Source organism: Astyanax mexicanus, chromosome 1 (genome assembly GCF_023375975.1).
Source record: "Astyanax mexicanus isolate ESR-SI-001 chromosome 1, AstMex3_surface, whole genome shotgun sequence".
Classification (NCBI taxonomy): Eukaryota; Metazoa; Chordata; class Actinopteri; order Characiformes; family Acestrorhamphidae; genus Astyanax; species Astyanax mexicanus.
Window position 1 is genome coordinate 115,907,075 of NC_064408.1, and position 17,101 is coordinate 115,924,175.

The 17,101-nt window shown below is 35.7% G+C and overlaps 1 protein-coding gene across 2 annotated transcripts; it reads left to right on the forward strand.

Moving 5' to 3' along the window:
- Window positions 1-108: 108 nt before the first annotated feature.
- On the forward strand, window positions 109-16,036 carry rab25b (RAB25, member RAS oncogene family b). 2 transcript variants are annotated; one of them, XM_007242166.4, is made up of 6 exons: window positions 109-229; window positions 316-498; window positions 7,627-7,822; window positions 9,295-9,488; window positions 11,727-11,807; window positions 13,775-16,036. In XM_007242166.4, exons 2-6 carry the CDS (start codon window positions 462-464, stop codon window positions 13,900-13,902), a joined length of 636 nt encoding a protein of 211 aa, XP_007242228.2. In that variant the 5' UTR covers window positions 109-229; window positions 316-461; the 3' UTR covers window positions 13,903-16,036. The 2 variants fall into 2 exon arrangements, with proteins under 2 accessions (XP_007242228.2, XP_049323693.1); XM_049467736.1 differs by having other exon boundaries at window positions 109-498.
- Window positions 16,037-17,101: the final 1,065 nt, after the last annotated feature.

Genomic DNA, 17,101 nt, shown 5'->3' on the forward strand with positions numbered 1-17,101 from the left:
GCCTGAGTCTGCCTGTACCCTTATTGGCCGGGCAGGTGCAGCATATAGGAGTGAGTTTCGTGTGACTGCACCTGTCCTCGCCCTACTTGTTCAACCTGCTTTGTAGTCTCACTCACACACAACCACAACCACACACACACACACACACACACACACACAGTTACCAGCCCCACCCCACCTCCATCCCCCAGTCCACTTGTCAGCGGAAATGCCTGGCTGAACACTGCAGGTAGTTCCTCGTAGCAGCAGCAGGTAAACTTTCGCACTCAGGTGGGACTGAGAACACTAGCTATAACTGAGTCTGCTCTGTTTCAGTTCCCTGATCTACAGCTGAGACCTGGACCAGTGGGAGAGTTCCTCATTCCTGCTGTTTTTCCCTCTTCCCATTCGCACAAGCTTGACTCAGGGGATCTTGACTCATGCTCTCATCCAGATTTTGAGAAAGAGGAACTCATGTGAGAATGGGGTCAGATGAGGCCTACAACTTTGTCTTTAAAGGTGCGTTCTATCATCTGTTTTCACTTCTGTTTTATTGTCTTGCTGCTAATTTAAAAAGGAACATGTGTTCTTGTTTTAAGAAGTCTTTAGGGGTGTAAAAAAACATTGACATGTCGTAGGATTGTGATATTTTGTTTCGCAATATAACTTTTTTAATTATTACACAAGTATTTGGGTAGTAGAATGTTTTCTGAAGGTTTCAATCAACATTCTTATTACGTTTAATAATAATATGGCTGTTCTTAGAACATTTTTATTTAACATTTTATTCAAACATTCTGGTAACGTTGCTGCAAAGCCTCTTGGGACAATGTTGTATTTTAGTCATTTTTGTACTGAGTGATACTTTTAACATTTACATAATGTGAGAATTCATCTAGCCTGGAATATTTTGTTAGAAACATTCTAATATCTGTAACTTTGTCATGCAACAATTATTATGTCACACATTTTCAGAACATTCCTGAAATACTATTTCTGTATTGTTACTGCCTAACTTTTCTGAAAATTTTTAAATCATTGCTGAACATTCTTTTAATGTGTGGGTTGGAAATTTAGGTAACAACATGTTTACAGCAATGATTTCAAATATCCTGCCTTAAAAGTAGTAAAGTTTTAATGTAATTTTGTTTTTTAAAAAACAGCCTATGTTATAAGTAATATGTGGTGCTGTCACCCAAACCAATGTCACATTTGCTGTCATGTCATGTCTTATTTGACATCAAAATGTTCTCAGATTGCAGTTAAATTATACCTAGTATTGTATTTTTGCACTATAAAGGGCACCGGATTACAAGGCGTACTGTCAATGAATGTCTTTTTTCTGGTCTATTTTCATACATAATGCACAAGTGATACTGGGGAAAAATAAAGGATTTTAAAATATGGTACATGATAATGCATATGAATCTGAATAATCTAGATGTGCATCACTTTATGAGCTTAAAACCTTGTTTTTCCACTCTACATTTAAATAAGGTTATTTTAACACACAGCAGGTAAAAATGGCCCAGGTTTCATCATGCATCATACTATTATATAAACTGTCACTAAAATAATTGTGAATTTTCAGTTCCTATATGTAAAAAAAATTGTAAACAGGCAACACCAGTTAAAATGAAGCAGAACTTGGATCTCAATGACTTCTGTAAGAGAGAGAAAGAAAGAAAAGACAGAGAGAGAGAGATACAAAAAAATATTTTAATACAATAAATTTAGGCTATAAAACTTGATTCACATTCCGAACTCACATTCCGAATGTAATCCATCGCGTCCGCGTCCACGACCACTTCACTAGGTGGCAGTTTCGCGAAAACATAGGGTCCTAGAACTGCGGTCCTGAAACTGCAGGGTCCTAAAACTGCAGTCTCCGAGGCTGCAGCTATACCCTTCTCGAAACTATGTAAGAATATTCGAGATGTGTGGGATGGATTATCGCAGGATACCATTAAGAACCTCTGAAATCCATGCAAAGGTATCTGACATGTTGCATTACATATACATTACACATACATTACACACTACTTCCTTCCCATATCAGTTCCCATATGATCATTTATTGTTCCTGGTGATTTTTATTGCACTTCCAAATGCAATGCAGTCCAACATTTTTTTTCCAATTGTTTCTTTGACAATGAGTGTACAGTAGAGTATTTTTTCAGAGCAAGCGTTTCTGGGTGGGACTTTGCAGTTTGGTTTGACCCAATGTGAAAAACGCCAAAGTAGGAGAGAAAGACACACACACACACACACACACACACACACACACACACACACACAGTGTGGCAATGTGTAATACAGTCTATTCCTGCTGGATAAGAGTGAAATAGTTACAGTTTTATTAGCTGCACTGTTATCAACAGTGACTTGTATATTAATGCACCTTCTGTGTGGTAACAGGATTACATTTATTAACATTGCTAATGTTAATGGCTATAGTTGGCTATGTGTTAAGGAGCTGCTGTACTACTACATTAAAATCATGCTATATTATACAGTAAGTACAGAAGTCCTGCCGGAAAATAAAATCCTCATCTCCATAAAAGTTGTCAGCAGAGGAATCATGAAGTGCTGTAAGATTTTGGACTTGATAAAACACAGTGGATCAACACCAGCAGATGACATGTCTCCCCAAACCAACACTGATCATCAGTAAATTTTACATTTTATTTGTAAATTTAGGGGTTTAGAGTCTGGAGGAAGAGTGGAGAGACACACAGTCCAAACTGCTTGAGGTCTAGTGTGAAGTTTCCACCAATCAGTGATGGTTTGGAGAGACATGTCTGTCATCTGCTGGTGTTGATCCACTGTGTTATATCAAGTCTAAAGTCCACTTACTAATTCTAATCTTACAGCACTTCATGCTTCCCTCTGCCGACAACTATTAAGGAGATGTGGATTTCATTTTCCAGCAGGAATTGGCACACTGCCTACATTGCCAAAAGTACCAATCGGTCTTATATAATAAAACAAAAATTCTGAGACATTTATGTTTGCGTTTTCATTGGCCGTAAGCCATAATAATGAACAATAAACTAAATAAACACTTTAAATAGATCACATTTTGAACTGAATTACTGAAATAAAGTAACTTTTCAATGATATTCTATATTTTTTAAATGCACTAGTTTGTTCTTTTGGCCTGGGAATGGGGGTTGAGGGGTGAGGGATAGTGGTGAGCGAGAAATTCGGGGATTGAAGCCTTAATGCTTTCTCGCTGTATTTAATTTTTGTCTGAATGTCCCAATTGTCTGAATATACACACTTCCAAACATAGACTACTGTATATAGTGTAGTGTTTTAGTTCCGTGTTTGTTGTACGTTTGCCCTTTGTTGTGTATATTGTACTGTTTGTTCCATGTTCCACTGTTGCACCATGATTCTAGAGAAACTATTTCATTGTAATTTCAGTGCACTGTGCACTAGTACTCAGATGGAACGACTGACAGTAAAAGCCTCTTGACTGGACTTGAATTGATTAAACACAACTGTGCCATGTTGGAGTCCTTGAGTATGGTGGAAACTGTGAATCTGGTTTCATATTAACTAAAATAAAAATACCAGTGCTCTAGTAGACCATTCACCTCTGCTGTTTCTCCAATCACGGAAATCACTGTAAAACCTTACTTTCGGCTGTGTAAAGTAAGCCTGAGAGAAAAACACGCACTCCCCCTCCCTCGCTCGGTCACCTGGCTTGTGCAAACAGCACCCTGGTTGCTATGGCAAATCTGATTTGCGACCTTGGAGCTTGTGTTGATATGTTGGGGGAGAGAGACGAGTTCTCCGCTGGGTGAAAATATCCCAGCACAGTTTTTTTAATTTTTTTAACACACACTGATCATTACTTTACTGTTTATCTTATGTTCTGCTGCTGCAAAATTGTTTTAAATTGCAAAATCATTCAAAAGCAATCGTACTCTTCCTTCTCGAGACCGTTTACCTGAATCCTTTAGTTTCTAATCACTAAAATCATGCAGAAGTCACCAGTCACCATACCTCATGTGACCAGAGTTACAGCCACAGCTCCGCATACTTACATCAGCACGTCACACTGAGCTAAATCTACTTCCTCTTCAGAAGCACTGAAAACTAGATGACAGTGAGGCATGACACACTGACACACAACCATCCACTGGTGGTAGCATCAGACCATCTGTACTGTAACTGTATCTAGAAATATAATGTACAGTAACAGTCATAATGTAGGACAAACCATACTATTCAACTATGCACACTTTATTGCAATTACTTGTCCAAACACCCGTTGTAATAAATGCAGCATTCTACCGCTCACTGCTGACACAGGCATGCAAATGCACACAAATAGTTTGTTTAGTTCCTGTACAGAAGTATTGCTAATAGAATTAGACTCTCTGGATACCTAATGCCAGGCGTGAGCTTCTAAAGTGGTATAAAGGTGTACAAAGATTTCATTTTCCAGCAGGACTTGGCACACTGCACACACTGCCAAAAGTACCATTTGGTTTTAAATAATATTCAAATTTTTTGAGAAGGTCAGGTTGAGGCCTTAATAATAAAAATTACACTTATATGCACACTTCCACACATAGACTACTGTATTTATTGTGTTTTTTGTAGATTTATGTTTTTCCACTGTGGTGGAACATGGAAAAAACAGTATAATATGCACAACAAAGTGCAAACATGCATCAAATTGTGCAACTATGTTCTCTGGACTTATTGTTGAAGCCACATCCAGTACGTTTTGAATAATTTGGGGGTGTTCATTTTCAAATCCTTACATCAGTGCAATCCAAAATCTAGTAGAAAGCCTTCCCTGGACAGAAGAGACAGTTACTCCAACAAAACCACATATTAAAATATTACACTGATCTATATCCAATTTTTTATGTGCCTGATTTTAAAAAGTAGTATATGGGGTCGTTTAAAGATTTCTTTCTTTCTTTTCACATATTTACTATTATTTTACTTGTTGTCTGAGGACAACATTATTCAGTTACACCACATTTGTTATGACTGTCATGATGAAACAGTGGCTCTGAAATCTAGTCTGCATGTTCTAGATGCTTTCCTTCTCCAACATACCTGATTTAAATGATATATATATATATATATATTTTTTTTTTTTTTTAAGTAAAAATCAAAATATTTGATATATCAACAGGAACCCCCAAAACTAGACATATTTTTTTCTCCCCAAAACTTTAATTCATGCCATAGAGGGTTAATACCGTTAATTTGGGTGGCATGGTGGCTTAGTGTTTAGCACGTTTGCCTCCCAGCTCTGGGGTCTTGGGTTCAAGTCCTGATCTGGGTGGAGTTTCTATGTCTTTGCATGGATTTCCACCAGGGACGCTGGATTCATCCCACCATCCAACAAAAACAAGGTGATAGGGTAAACTGGACATTCTGAAAGTACCCAGAATAATTAAATAGTCTAAATTGATCTAGTGTGTGTAAATGTATGGATGGATGGTGGATGGTGGTTTCCAGTTAAGAGTATGCTGTGTGCGATTGGCTGTCTCTTCTCACCGGCATGGGCATGTGTGAGAAGAGAACCCGGTGCTTGGGGTGAACGTGCTGACCACTAAGCCACCATGCTGCCCAAATCAATGGTATTAATCAATGGTATTAACCATCTATGGTATGAATTAAAGTTTTAGGGAAGATTAAAATATTTTATACAATTTTTTTGAGCTTTGGGTTCCCTGTAACTACATTCATTGTTTTAGAAAATAAATAAAAATAAACAGGTTTCCCAAAACTTTTGTCCATACAGTGTAGCCACAGTACAACAAAGAGGGACCTTAGCTACTCAGGTATAAAGTATAATATGTGGTGTGGTAACATATTGTCTGAATGGACATTGTCTTGCTTATACAGTATTTTACCAAACCTCACACTCCTTTATGTGATTCACGCTCTGTTTAGATGGGTGTGACGTCCATGTTCAGTTATGAAACACCGAAATCTCCTCTGGCTTGTCTGAACATAGCTGCAGTTGTCAGTTGCTGTTGTTAGAGGGTGTGAAGGCTGGAGTTTTTAATGGTTAACTCTTAGAAAAAGAAAGAAATCATCTCAAATGACTCATAAAACCACCAACCCACACTTTATTCTGGTCTTTTAATCCTTGAATAGGCCCAGACTGTCTAAACTGGGCTAACTGTTTGGCAACCATGGTTGCTAAATAACTAGCACAGGCCAGAACCTGTAGCAAGGACATTACATTGTGGCTTATGGTTCTTTATCTGTTTTTCATTGGTGCTAATAGGGAAACAGCAGTGAGACATTTACAAGATATAGTACTTTGAATAGGCATTTTCTATTTGCTAGCTATGGATGCTAAATAGCTAGCAAAGGCCAGCCAGGTCCTTTATTAAAACCATTACCAAAGGTGTGAAAAGTATCTCCATTCATTACTCTGTAGGTAGAAGTATAGATACTAGGGTTTAAAATATTTCTGTAGAAATTGAAGAATCAACTTAAGTTTTTACTCTTTAAGTAAAAGTGTAAAAGTACTGCTTTCAAAACGACTTAAAGTATAAAAGTAAAATTAATATAAGGAGAAAAAATCAAGCCATTAAGAACAAAAGCTTAGACTGGTCCACATGGTCCTAGTGCACTACCCCCTCTCCCCAAAACACATTTTTCTAAAAGCCATATTGACTATAATGTTCTTTTAAAATGTTAATCCTTTTTTTAAATACTAGAAAACACAGCAACTCAGACTCAACTCGACGAGGCAAACTATGAGCTAATTTTTACTAGTTTTATGGGGTTTAGAACACTTTTTATAACCTTTATCACTTTATATTAGGGATGATTGGTCAGATAAAAGGTCAATATCAAATCTAAAATAAAAATGCTAAACAATGCAATGGACATTAAAAAGCAATGAAATGTATTAGCTATTATGATTTCATTTTTAATATAGAGTTTATATTAAAATATAACAGTGCTCATAGAACAAACTGCATTCTTAAATTCATATATTCTTATATTATTTCATCTCTGGAACATAATTCAGGTCTGAAAAAGTTAATGTTAATAATATTATTTGGGATGCACTAGGCTGTTTCCTGTTTCAGCTGTATATATGCTGATAGTAAATGAATGTATTTTAGTAGAATAGAGTAAATATATTAAAGGAGTTTAGTTAGACTGGAATTTGTCTGGAGTTCTCTTGAGTCTCTGCACCGATCATCTTCATACTAGACTCCATACGTCTGCTATGTTCTTACTGGAGTGTGTGTGTGTGTGGGTGGGGCGGGACGTGTGCAGGTGTGATGAATCACAGTATAAACCAATAGGGAGTCGGAATGCTATATGTTCATACTTCTCTACATCCAATCACAATCAGATTCACTCTATCTGGATGGAGAGATTTATCTGGATAGGGGTTTTATTGAAGGATGAGAAGCCGGAATTAAAACGAGCTGAGATTAAATAGGAGTAACGAGGCTGTTTTTAAAATGTAAGGAGTAGAAAGTTCAGATCATTGTGTGAAAATGAAGAAGTAGAATTAAAAAGTCGTTTGAAAAATAATAATTACTCCAGTAAAGTATAGATAACCTCTGAACATAACATTGCCAGGACCTCTAGCAAGTACATTACTGGGAGGTTAATGGTTCTCTGTTTGTTTTGCAGTGGTGCTGATAGGGGAGTCCGGCGTAGGCAAGAGTAACCTGCTCTCACGCTTTACCAAGAATGAGTTCAACCACGACAGTCGGACCACCATTGGCGTGGAGTTCAGCACCAGAACTGTGCAGCTAAACAGCTTGACCATCAAAGCCCAGATATGGGACACAGCCGGACTGGAGAGATATCGTGCCATCACCTCAGCGTGAGTAGAGGCCCTATGCACAAATATCACACATATACAATAGAGAGGCTATTAGAATGTTAAATATAGCCTGTGTTGTGGAGTTAACACTAATTATGCTCAATGATGCTTAGAAATTCCATAAATTACTCAAGAACATGTTTGTAATATGTTATTCCCTCTTAAAGAATTATCATCCAGAATGTATCATTCCTTAAAAGTAACAACGTGTTTTCATGTTTTATTTGTTTTCTGGCATAAACACAACAATATTACATGATAAAGAGCTAAATGAAATTTTCTGTGTATAATATGTTTTTTCATCTGCCTTAGGGTTTCGTGTCTAGTTTTTAAGTTTAAGTAATGTATAAATATTTGGATTATTGTATATATAACATCTACAATTTACTACTATTTCATCAATAAAAATGACTTTTAAAAAATAACATGTTAGCAAATCAAAAAGTTTATTATTTTTCTTATGTTAATTTTTATTGTTCCTACTTTTTATTTATTTATGTTTATTCATTTGTTCATTTATTTTTTTATTTTTTATTCTAATGATCTTAGTTCATTATTATTCATTTTACCATTTCTTATCATTCTTATCATTTTATTTTATCATTTACTTTTACGATTAATATTTTGTTTATTTTAAATTTGATAAATGCTTTACTTTTTATGTGTTAATTTTTTATGGTATTTTTATTTACAATTATATACAATATATAATTATATACAATATACATGCATATAAATGTTTTATTTAAAGTGTATATTTCTTGTATTTCTCCTTCCTATTATTATTTTCCTATTTTTATTTGTTATCTAATGTTTTTAATCCCCTTTATACTGTAAATGTTCTCCCGAGTTAAAATAAAGATTGATTGATTGAAACCTGATTGATTAAAAGTACAATACTAATTATTACTTAAAAATCATTAATAAGACATATAATGTAATTAACATTTCATTGCAGCAAATTAAACTGTAGGCTGCAAACAACTATATGATAATGATGATGAAATTGTTTTCATATAGTGCCTTTCTAGACACCAAAGGATGCTTTATTATCATGTTCCACAAAGAATCATTTACACTCAACACTAATCCACAAACACTCACACTGGCGAGAATCAGCAGCCAATCGCGCACAGCATAATCTCAACCAGAAATGACCGTCCACCTGAAGAACTGCAAATATAGATAATATTGTCAATACAGCATTTTTAGACCAATCCACATTTTCAGACAAATAACACAAACTTACCTTTTATATACAATTTCAAATTAGATTTAGTTAAAGTGTTATCTGCAAATACCTGAGTTTCAAATATCAATTCACTAGAACGAAATCCACAGATCTTTGCTTGGTCCAGCACTCTCCTGTCGGACTGTAAAACTGTACAGTAAATCAGGATCATCCTGTGTCAGTTCAGTACCTGCCCTGTTCAGTCCGGCTGACCTGTCTGTCTTCTGTTCCTCCTCTGCAGGTATTACCGCGGGGCCGTCGGAGCGCTGCTAGTTTATGACATTTCAAAGCACCTGACCTACGAGAGCGCAGAGCGCTGGCTGAAGGAGCTTTACGACCACGCGGACCCCCACATAGTGGTCATGCTGGTGGGCAACAAATCAGACCTGGCATCGATACGGTCTGTGCCAACAGAGGATGCAAAGGATTTTGCAGGTACTAAACTGTGAAGTGAAAACAGACCGTGTTCCAAGCATTTTTGGAGCAATACTGAAACTGAAGGATTAATATTTTTCGGACTATAAAGTGCACCAGATTATAAAGCGCATTAAGCGATACTAATAAGAATGCCTACATCGAAGTGAGCAAGGGTGTCACCATGTTTCCCTTTTAATGGGAAGTTTTGGGGAAGCGCCTAAGTGAACAAAACTGTAAAAAAAAAAAAAAAGCATTTTCTTTCAAAGTCAAATGAGTGCTGGATGTTAATCTACACAGATTTCTCTTCTGAAAACTGTGTATTTGGGTGAATAAAATGCTTCCGGTTATTCACAGTAAGCTTAGATTTCCAATATTTTGTCTAAACATAAGTTTTCAGTGAAGGTTCTCCAGCACTAAGGCTGGGTGCAGCAGCATTAGCATTAGCCGCTAACTGCAGTGTTAGCGGGACATAATTGCCGCCCGATAGCGCTAGAATCCTGTAATCCAGGGCGCTATCAGTTAGCGGTTCATCCCACGTCTTGTTTTAACACGGTAAACACGCAGACTACAGTCTGATATGTTCGCTTTTGAATGGTGAAAGAGCTAACATTGCCATTAATGCTAATGCTTAAAACGCTGTATTTCAGTGGAGTGGCTTTACTGCTTCTCAATACTTTATGGGTAAAATTCATACATAAGTACACTGTAAAACATTACAGCCACATTAAGTTATGTGAACTTATTTGTTCTTTTCAATTCCAATTGCCATGACAAGTTTAGTATATTGAACTCAAGTTCCTTCGTTTTACATAAAAATAACTTAAAATAACATATTGTCTTAACTTCCTGTGAGTTATTCAAATTTACCCAAGTTTATTCAACTTTTTGAATAAGTTTTTAAGTTATTGTTTAAAAAAATGAAAGTGTGAAGATTTGAAAATGCAGAGAGGTAGAGTGATAGGCAGCAAGTTAGAAAAGACTGGAGTACTTTTTACAACTTTAAAACCGTGGGCACATTGGGCTAAACACTTTTTAACCGACGCATAGCAGTTAATAATAACAAGGAGCAAAAAACTAAAGGGGATTACTTTCAGCTGCGTGAGTCACCAACACTCCAAAAAGTAATTCTGTGTTTTAGTCAGAAGAACTAATGTTATTAAGTTGAGTGAACTCACCGGCCAGTACAACTCCATTGTTTTCAATCGGAAAACTTAAAAAGGTTTGTTGAGCCAATGAAAAACTTTTAGCTCTTTCTACAGAGTTGGTTCATGCAGCTTTCCTATTGGTTCCTGGTACCATATATCTGCATATTGTGTGTAGCCGCTCCCTTACTTACCATCTTTGTGTTGTCTGTTGCCCAAAGCTACCTTATTCTGGGCGTGCACTAATTATAATATATACGTTGATTGCCAGGCCAATATTTGCATATTGGGTGTGGTCTCTCCCTTACTTACCTTCTTTGTGTTGTCTGTTGTACAAAGCTACCTGATCCTGGGCGTGCAGTAATATAATATATGTGTTGATTGCCAGGCCTCAGCGTTGTAGAGCTGTAAGAGCACATTAACTTTGTTGTGTTTGTAGTGATCACAGTATGCTGGCTTTGAGCTACAGAGTTCACTCTTTACTGAGTTTACTCTTATTCTGCCCCAGCAATATACTGTCAGTATTGGCAGTTAAATAATAATGTTAAAAATGTTTCTAATACTTATGTTTAACTTAAAATAATAAGTTGTGTGAATATTACTGAAGTTTTACTAACTTGAAAGTGTGTGTTAAAATAAAGCTGAATTGTTAGTTTATTGACTAAACAGAACATTTTTTTAAAAAAGGACAAATTAAACACTTGAGTTGTTTTAACTCAGTGCATCAAGTTGAAACAATAAGTAATGAGTATTTGAACAACTTGTTTAACTTAACATCTTGAGTTCATACAAATGTTTTCATCAAGTTGAGTTAACTTATGTTGCTGAGTTTAACCAACTTAAAATGTTTTACAGTGTATAAATAAGATTTTAAGTGCGCCTTATAGTCAGAAAAATACAATAATCTTAACTGATGTATGTTCATATAGTGGCTCATGTGGGTTTTATATGATGGGTTTACGTCTTATTCTGTGAGTTTATTGGCTGGTTTTAAAGCAATGATCTGATTATTGCATGCATTGCAAGTCTCATTATCGGATTATTCAAGTTCGTTTAAATCAGTTAAAGTACCAAACTCTGCCCTTAGAAGATGTTTTTTTTCTTTTATATTTAGAAAAAAATGGACTCCTGTTTATGGAAACTTCAGCCTTGGAGTCAACAAACGTGGAGATCGCCTTCAACAGCGTCCTGGAGGGTGAGTTTTGTATACTGTCAATAGCTCTGCTCAGATTTCTCTGTATTGTGCTTCCTCATATCCTTGCTCTTGGAATTAATGTGCACTTGTTGTACTCCTGCTTCATTACACTGTGGGATGCTGTGTAGAATGTTAATAAAAGAACATTAAAACAGATTTCAATGATGTGCAAATCTCTCAGTAATACATAGAATACATATTAGAGCTGCAACTTATGGTTATTTTGCTAGTCAACTAATGTAATGATAATTTTTTAGATTAGTTGATTAGACTACAGAAACAACAGAAACAGTACATGAGATTTAAAGGGCTTTTAAATGTCTTGATGTTGTTGAAATGTGGAAAGTTCTGATATTTTGTAAGTAAATATGTAATCTATTGAGTTAAGTTTGGTTGTGTAACCTGTGTGAGTGAGCCATTTACCCATCTCCCACTGTGCTTCTGTCCCCAGCACTTGTGTAATGCAGGACTGTCGTCGACAAATTTAAAAAATCGTCGCAGCCCAATTACATATCAGAAAATAAAAGCGAGACATTTTACCATTTTATGAAAAAACTCACCTTAATTAAACTTCTCAACAAAGCAAAACAAAAAACTGTAAATTTAAATTGACTGGGTACAAAAAGAGCATTTTAGAGAAGCAGAGTCTCTCAGAAGCAAAGATGGGCAGATGTTCATCAAATAAAGAAAAATAATTTGTAACATGAAATTGTGAAGATTTAGAATATCCCATAATTAACAGTACATAATGTTATTAATGGATTCAGATAGTCTAAAAAATGTGTGTAAGGGACAAGGTGGTGGCCATATTTGTGTAGTGATGATAAACACACAGGGCTATTACAATTTTTTAGAGGATAAACAATCACAAAAATGCAAATACCATGAGAAACAGCTTGCTTATGAAGCTTGGGTGAAGTGGATGCGTTGGGTGCTTGCTTATGTTAACCTTTATTTTCACTCTGTAATTCATTTTCAATGCAGCCGAACATTTACAACTTAAAGGGACTGAAAAATAAATCGAAATTAAAATTAAGTTTTGTACGCTAAAATAAGGAACAAGCTAATACTATAAGATTTAGTAAAGAGGAAATAAAATAAATCAGAATAAAAGATAAATGAACAGGCTAAAATGTGAAGCAAAAAAATAAAGAGCTAAAAAGAGATAAAATGACAAAATAAATAAAAAAAGGTAAAAAGTCCAAAAGTAAAACAGGTGATAAAATAAATAGAAAGATGAAATTAATTAAATAAAAAAAATTTAAAAAACCTAAAAGCTAAAACAGAAAATCAGATAAATACAATAATTAAAAGGTAAAAGAAAAACTAAAATAAACAGTAATAAAATAAACACACCCTCCTAGTGTCAGGAGCATTACTAGTGATGTGGATAGACAAAGGTAGTGGGTGGTTCATTCTAATCATTCTGTCTATAATATGGTGTTAATCATAAGTTATATATATGTATGTATATATATATATATATATATATATATATATATATATATATATATATATATATACATAATTTTTGCCCCAGTAGTGGCATTAAGTTACCCAAAAGCAGTGTGTAAGACAAGTGGAGGAGAACATGCCAAGATGCATAACAACTGGGGTAATTTCACCAAATATTAATTTCTGAACTCTAAAAACATTACTAATATGAACTTAAGGTCTGAAAGCTCTGCATCTTTTTTGTTATTTATAATTGTTTGCAAATAAATGCTCTTAATGACAAGATTTTTAATTGGAATTTGGGAGAAATGTTGTCTGTAGTTTATAGAATAAAACAACAATGTTCATTTTACTCAAAAATATTCCTATAAATAGCAAAATCAGAGAAACTGATTCAGGAACTGAAGTGATCACTTAATTTTTTATTGTAACATTAAATCTTAATAAATTTGGGAATTTTCAACTCTTGAACTTTGTTGTTGAGAAGTAAATATGTCTGATATCTCTTACAGAAATCCATAAGAAGGTGAGCAGTAAAGAGGTCACCCGCGGGTCAATCAACGCCGTGTCACTGTCCAGCCCCCAGCCTGCGCAGTCCGACGCACAGGAAGAGAAGAAGGCCTGCTGTAAGAACTTGTAGGACGTTCTTGAGAAACAGCAGAGAGGCAGAGAGGACCAGAAGAACTTCTCCATCATCATCCATGAATGGACAAAGGGCTCTTCCATTCACTTTTAATCCCCAAAAATTCATAGGAACCACTTTTTCGATGACTGACATAACCTGATGTATTCTGCATGCCATGTGACGACTGCATGACTGTCATGAGAAAGTATTTTTGTATGTCTTATTGTTTCACAATTCTTAAAAAAGTTTAAAAGTTTTTTTTTGACCTGATCTCTATTGACTTCATCTGCATAATAGAATAGATGACCAAAGACTAGGTGTTCAGTACTCTTTTGTATAATAACAGAAAACCCTTTTACTTAAATTAGACTTAAAATTGAAGCCAGTGGGCAGTTGCTGAATTCTATGAATGATTTTGAGATACAGTACCAGTCAAAAGTCTGGACACACCTTCTCATTCAATGGTTTTCTTTATTTCTTTCTTTAATTTATTTTCTATATTGCAGAATAATATTAAATATGTGAAAACAATCAAAGGAGACTTTTGTTGTAGTAAAACATGATAAAAAGTACTAACCTTTGTTGAATAGCACACCTCCGTTCTCCCACAGCGTTCTGAGATCCAGTAATTCTGTGCTGTTTGCCCAGCACTTTTTACAAAAGGGTGCTTCAGAGCATAATTTGCACTGATAAGTCACTTTTTACACCATTATCCAGGCTCAAACTAGCTCCACACCTCATTAATAGAATCTGGAGAGCCCTGGCATTTAAAACGAGGCATTAATAACTTTTTTAAAAAGTGCAAAAGAAGCTTATTAAAAAACACTATTTACAACCTGTAACACTAGCTTCAGCTCTGGGAGCCGTCATCACCGTATTGGTTAAGGGACACATATGGAATTATGTAGTAAACAGTAAAAAAAAAAAAAAAAAAAAAAAGTGTTTGTCCTCCACAATCCCCTGATCAACTGAGATGTAGGGCGTGAAGAAAGAGCAGCAACTATTGTTCAGCACCTCCAGGAACTCCTTTAAAACACTGAGAAAACACTCTTGGTATTTATAAAAATCTGTTTAACAAACTCAAAATCAGCGTCAGCTTTAATGTCTTCAATATTAAATTTACAATGTAAAAAATCAAAAAAAGAAAAAAAAAACACTTTGAATGAGAAGAGGTGTGTCCAAACTTTTGACTGGATATATATGTGTGTATATATAAAGGGAATCCAAGGCCTTAACAACTGTTACACTCTAACAATGCAAAGCAACTGACCAAAGCTCTCAATTCATTTTTTCTGAGTGCAGACCTTAACTTTAACACTACATTTCCCTTTAAATGCCACTTTTTAATTATGTACATTACAAACTGAGCAAATATTATAGTATAACGACTACTGCGCTGGCCTGTGGGATGTGGGTGGGGTTTCTGCTAGAGTCGCTTGTCTGTTGTCTGCTTACGTGGACAATTCTAGCCAGATGCCGCCAGTCACCATTATTATCCACTGCACTGTCCACTGTGGGTGGTAATGCCTTCTGTGACATATTTTCTGTACATGTGTGACACTGTGAATGCCATTACATCACCACCAGAATATATTCATTTACAATGGTTTCTGTCAAGGGATGAATATATATATATATTAGGCAGCAAGTGAACAGTCCAAAATAAGACAGCTGGTGAAGTAGTGACCAAAGCTCAATAATTTAACACATAGAGACCCTAACTCACAAGCACAGGACACATGTATTAAAATCTTCATATGTGGGAATCTGTCATTATGATACAGATGTGGTGGACAGAGATTGTGTTTAAGAAATGTTGAAATATTTCCTTTAAAAATGATTTATCTGCCTATCCTAATGTGTCCACATGCAAACCAGTGTATATAAATATGTGAGGAAGATGCCATTCATGGAACTCTACAATATGATCTTTTAATTTTAAATAGTGAGATCAGATTAAATATATTCCTTCTTGTTACACTAAACTGTTGAGTCTGAATCATTATGTAATATTCGTAGCAAATTATAAATAAAATTAAATGCACCCATATAGATTTACTGTTTTATCAGAGAGCTTTGAGTGCTGTTAAAAGATGAACATTATCAAGGAAAAGGTCAGCTTTAATACTAATAAATAAATACCACATTACGATTTGACTCCAGCTTTATTGTGCTCCAAATGCTTTATTACAACAGCAGACTGTATAATATGTTTTTTAAAGTAAATTTAGGTTAAGTCTAACCATATTTTGACAGTTGTTTTTTGTATTTTTCCTGCTTTTGTTCCTTCTTATATTCTCTATACCAGGGGTCGGCAACCTATGGCACGCGTGCCACTGCTGGCACGCCAAGGCATAATCACTGGCACGCGACACGCTGAACCAGCATCAGCAAAAAAAAAAAAAAAAAAAAATCAGACTGACAGCACGACCCTTCAATCGAATTCGCTCCTCAATGCTCTGCACTCAGCTCCCGCCCACTTTCCCACAGACCCATGTTTAAATTTAGCCTAATCAAAATCAGTTAGCCCACCTAATAGCGTTACAACAGATGACAGAGCTTCCAGCTTAAAAAACAAAGCTAGGGTATTTCAGCCCTCCTGGATGTAAGACTATGGTTTTGTGTATGTCAAAGATCGTGTCGCAGCTCTGATCGACTGGATGGATGTACAGGACGTGGAGATGCAGCTGATAGAGCTGAAGAGCTCACCACTGTAGGTGACGAAGTTTGCAGAGCTCCGAAAGCAGTTAGAATCCACCCCTGTGCAACAGCACGGAGCCTGCATCCTCGCACGCTGGACATCTGCACTAGAAAAGTTCGGCTGTCTCAAGAGCATTGCATTGGCCCTCTTGGCAGTGTTCGGCTCAACATACCTGTGTGAGCAGGTATTTTCGCACATGAAAAGTGTGCTGAGCCCTATCCACAGCCGTTTGACGACGGACAATTTCGAGTCATGTTTACAATTAAAAGGGACAAACTACAACCCCCAGATAAGAAAGCTCAGCCAAGAAAAGCAAGGACAGGGATCACACTGACTGGTAGGCAAGATATATTAATTCAGTGCAAATTACGCTTATCTATAAAGCCACGTTAATCCAGAGCTGGACTCACTGTTATTCTGATTACACAACAACAATAATAATAATAATAATAATAATAATAATAATAATAATAATAATAATAATAATTTTATTTGTAAAGCACATTTTCTATG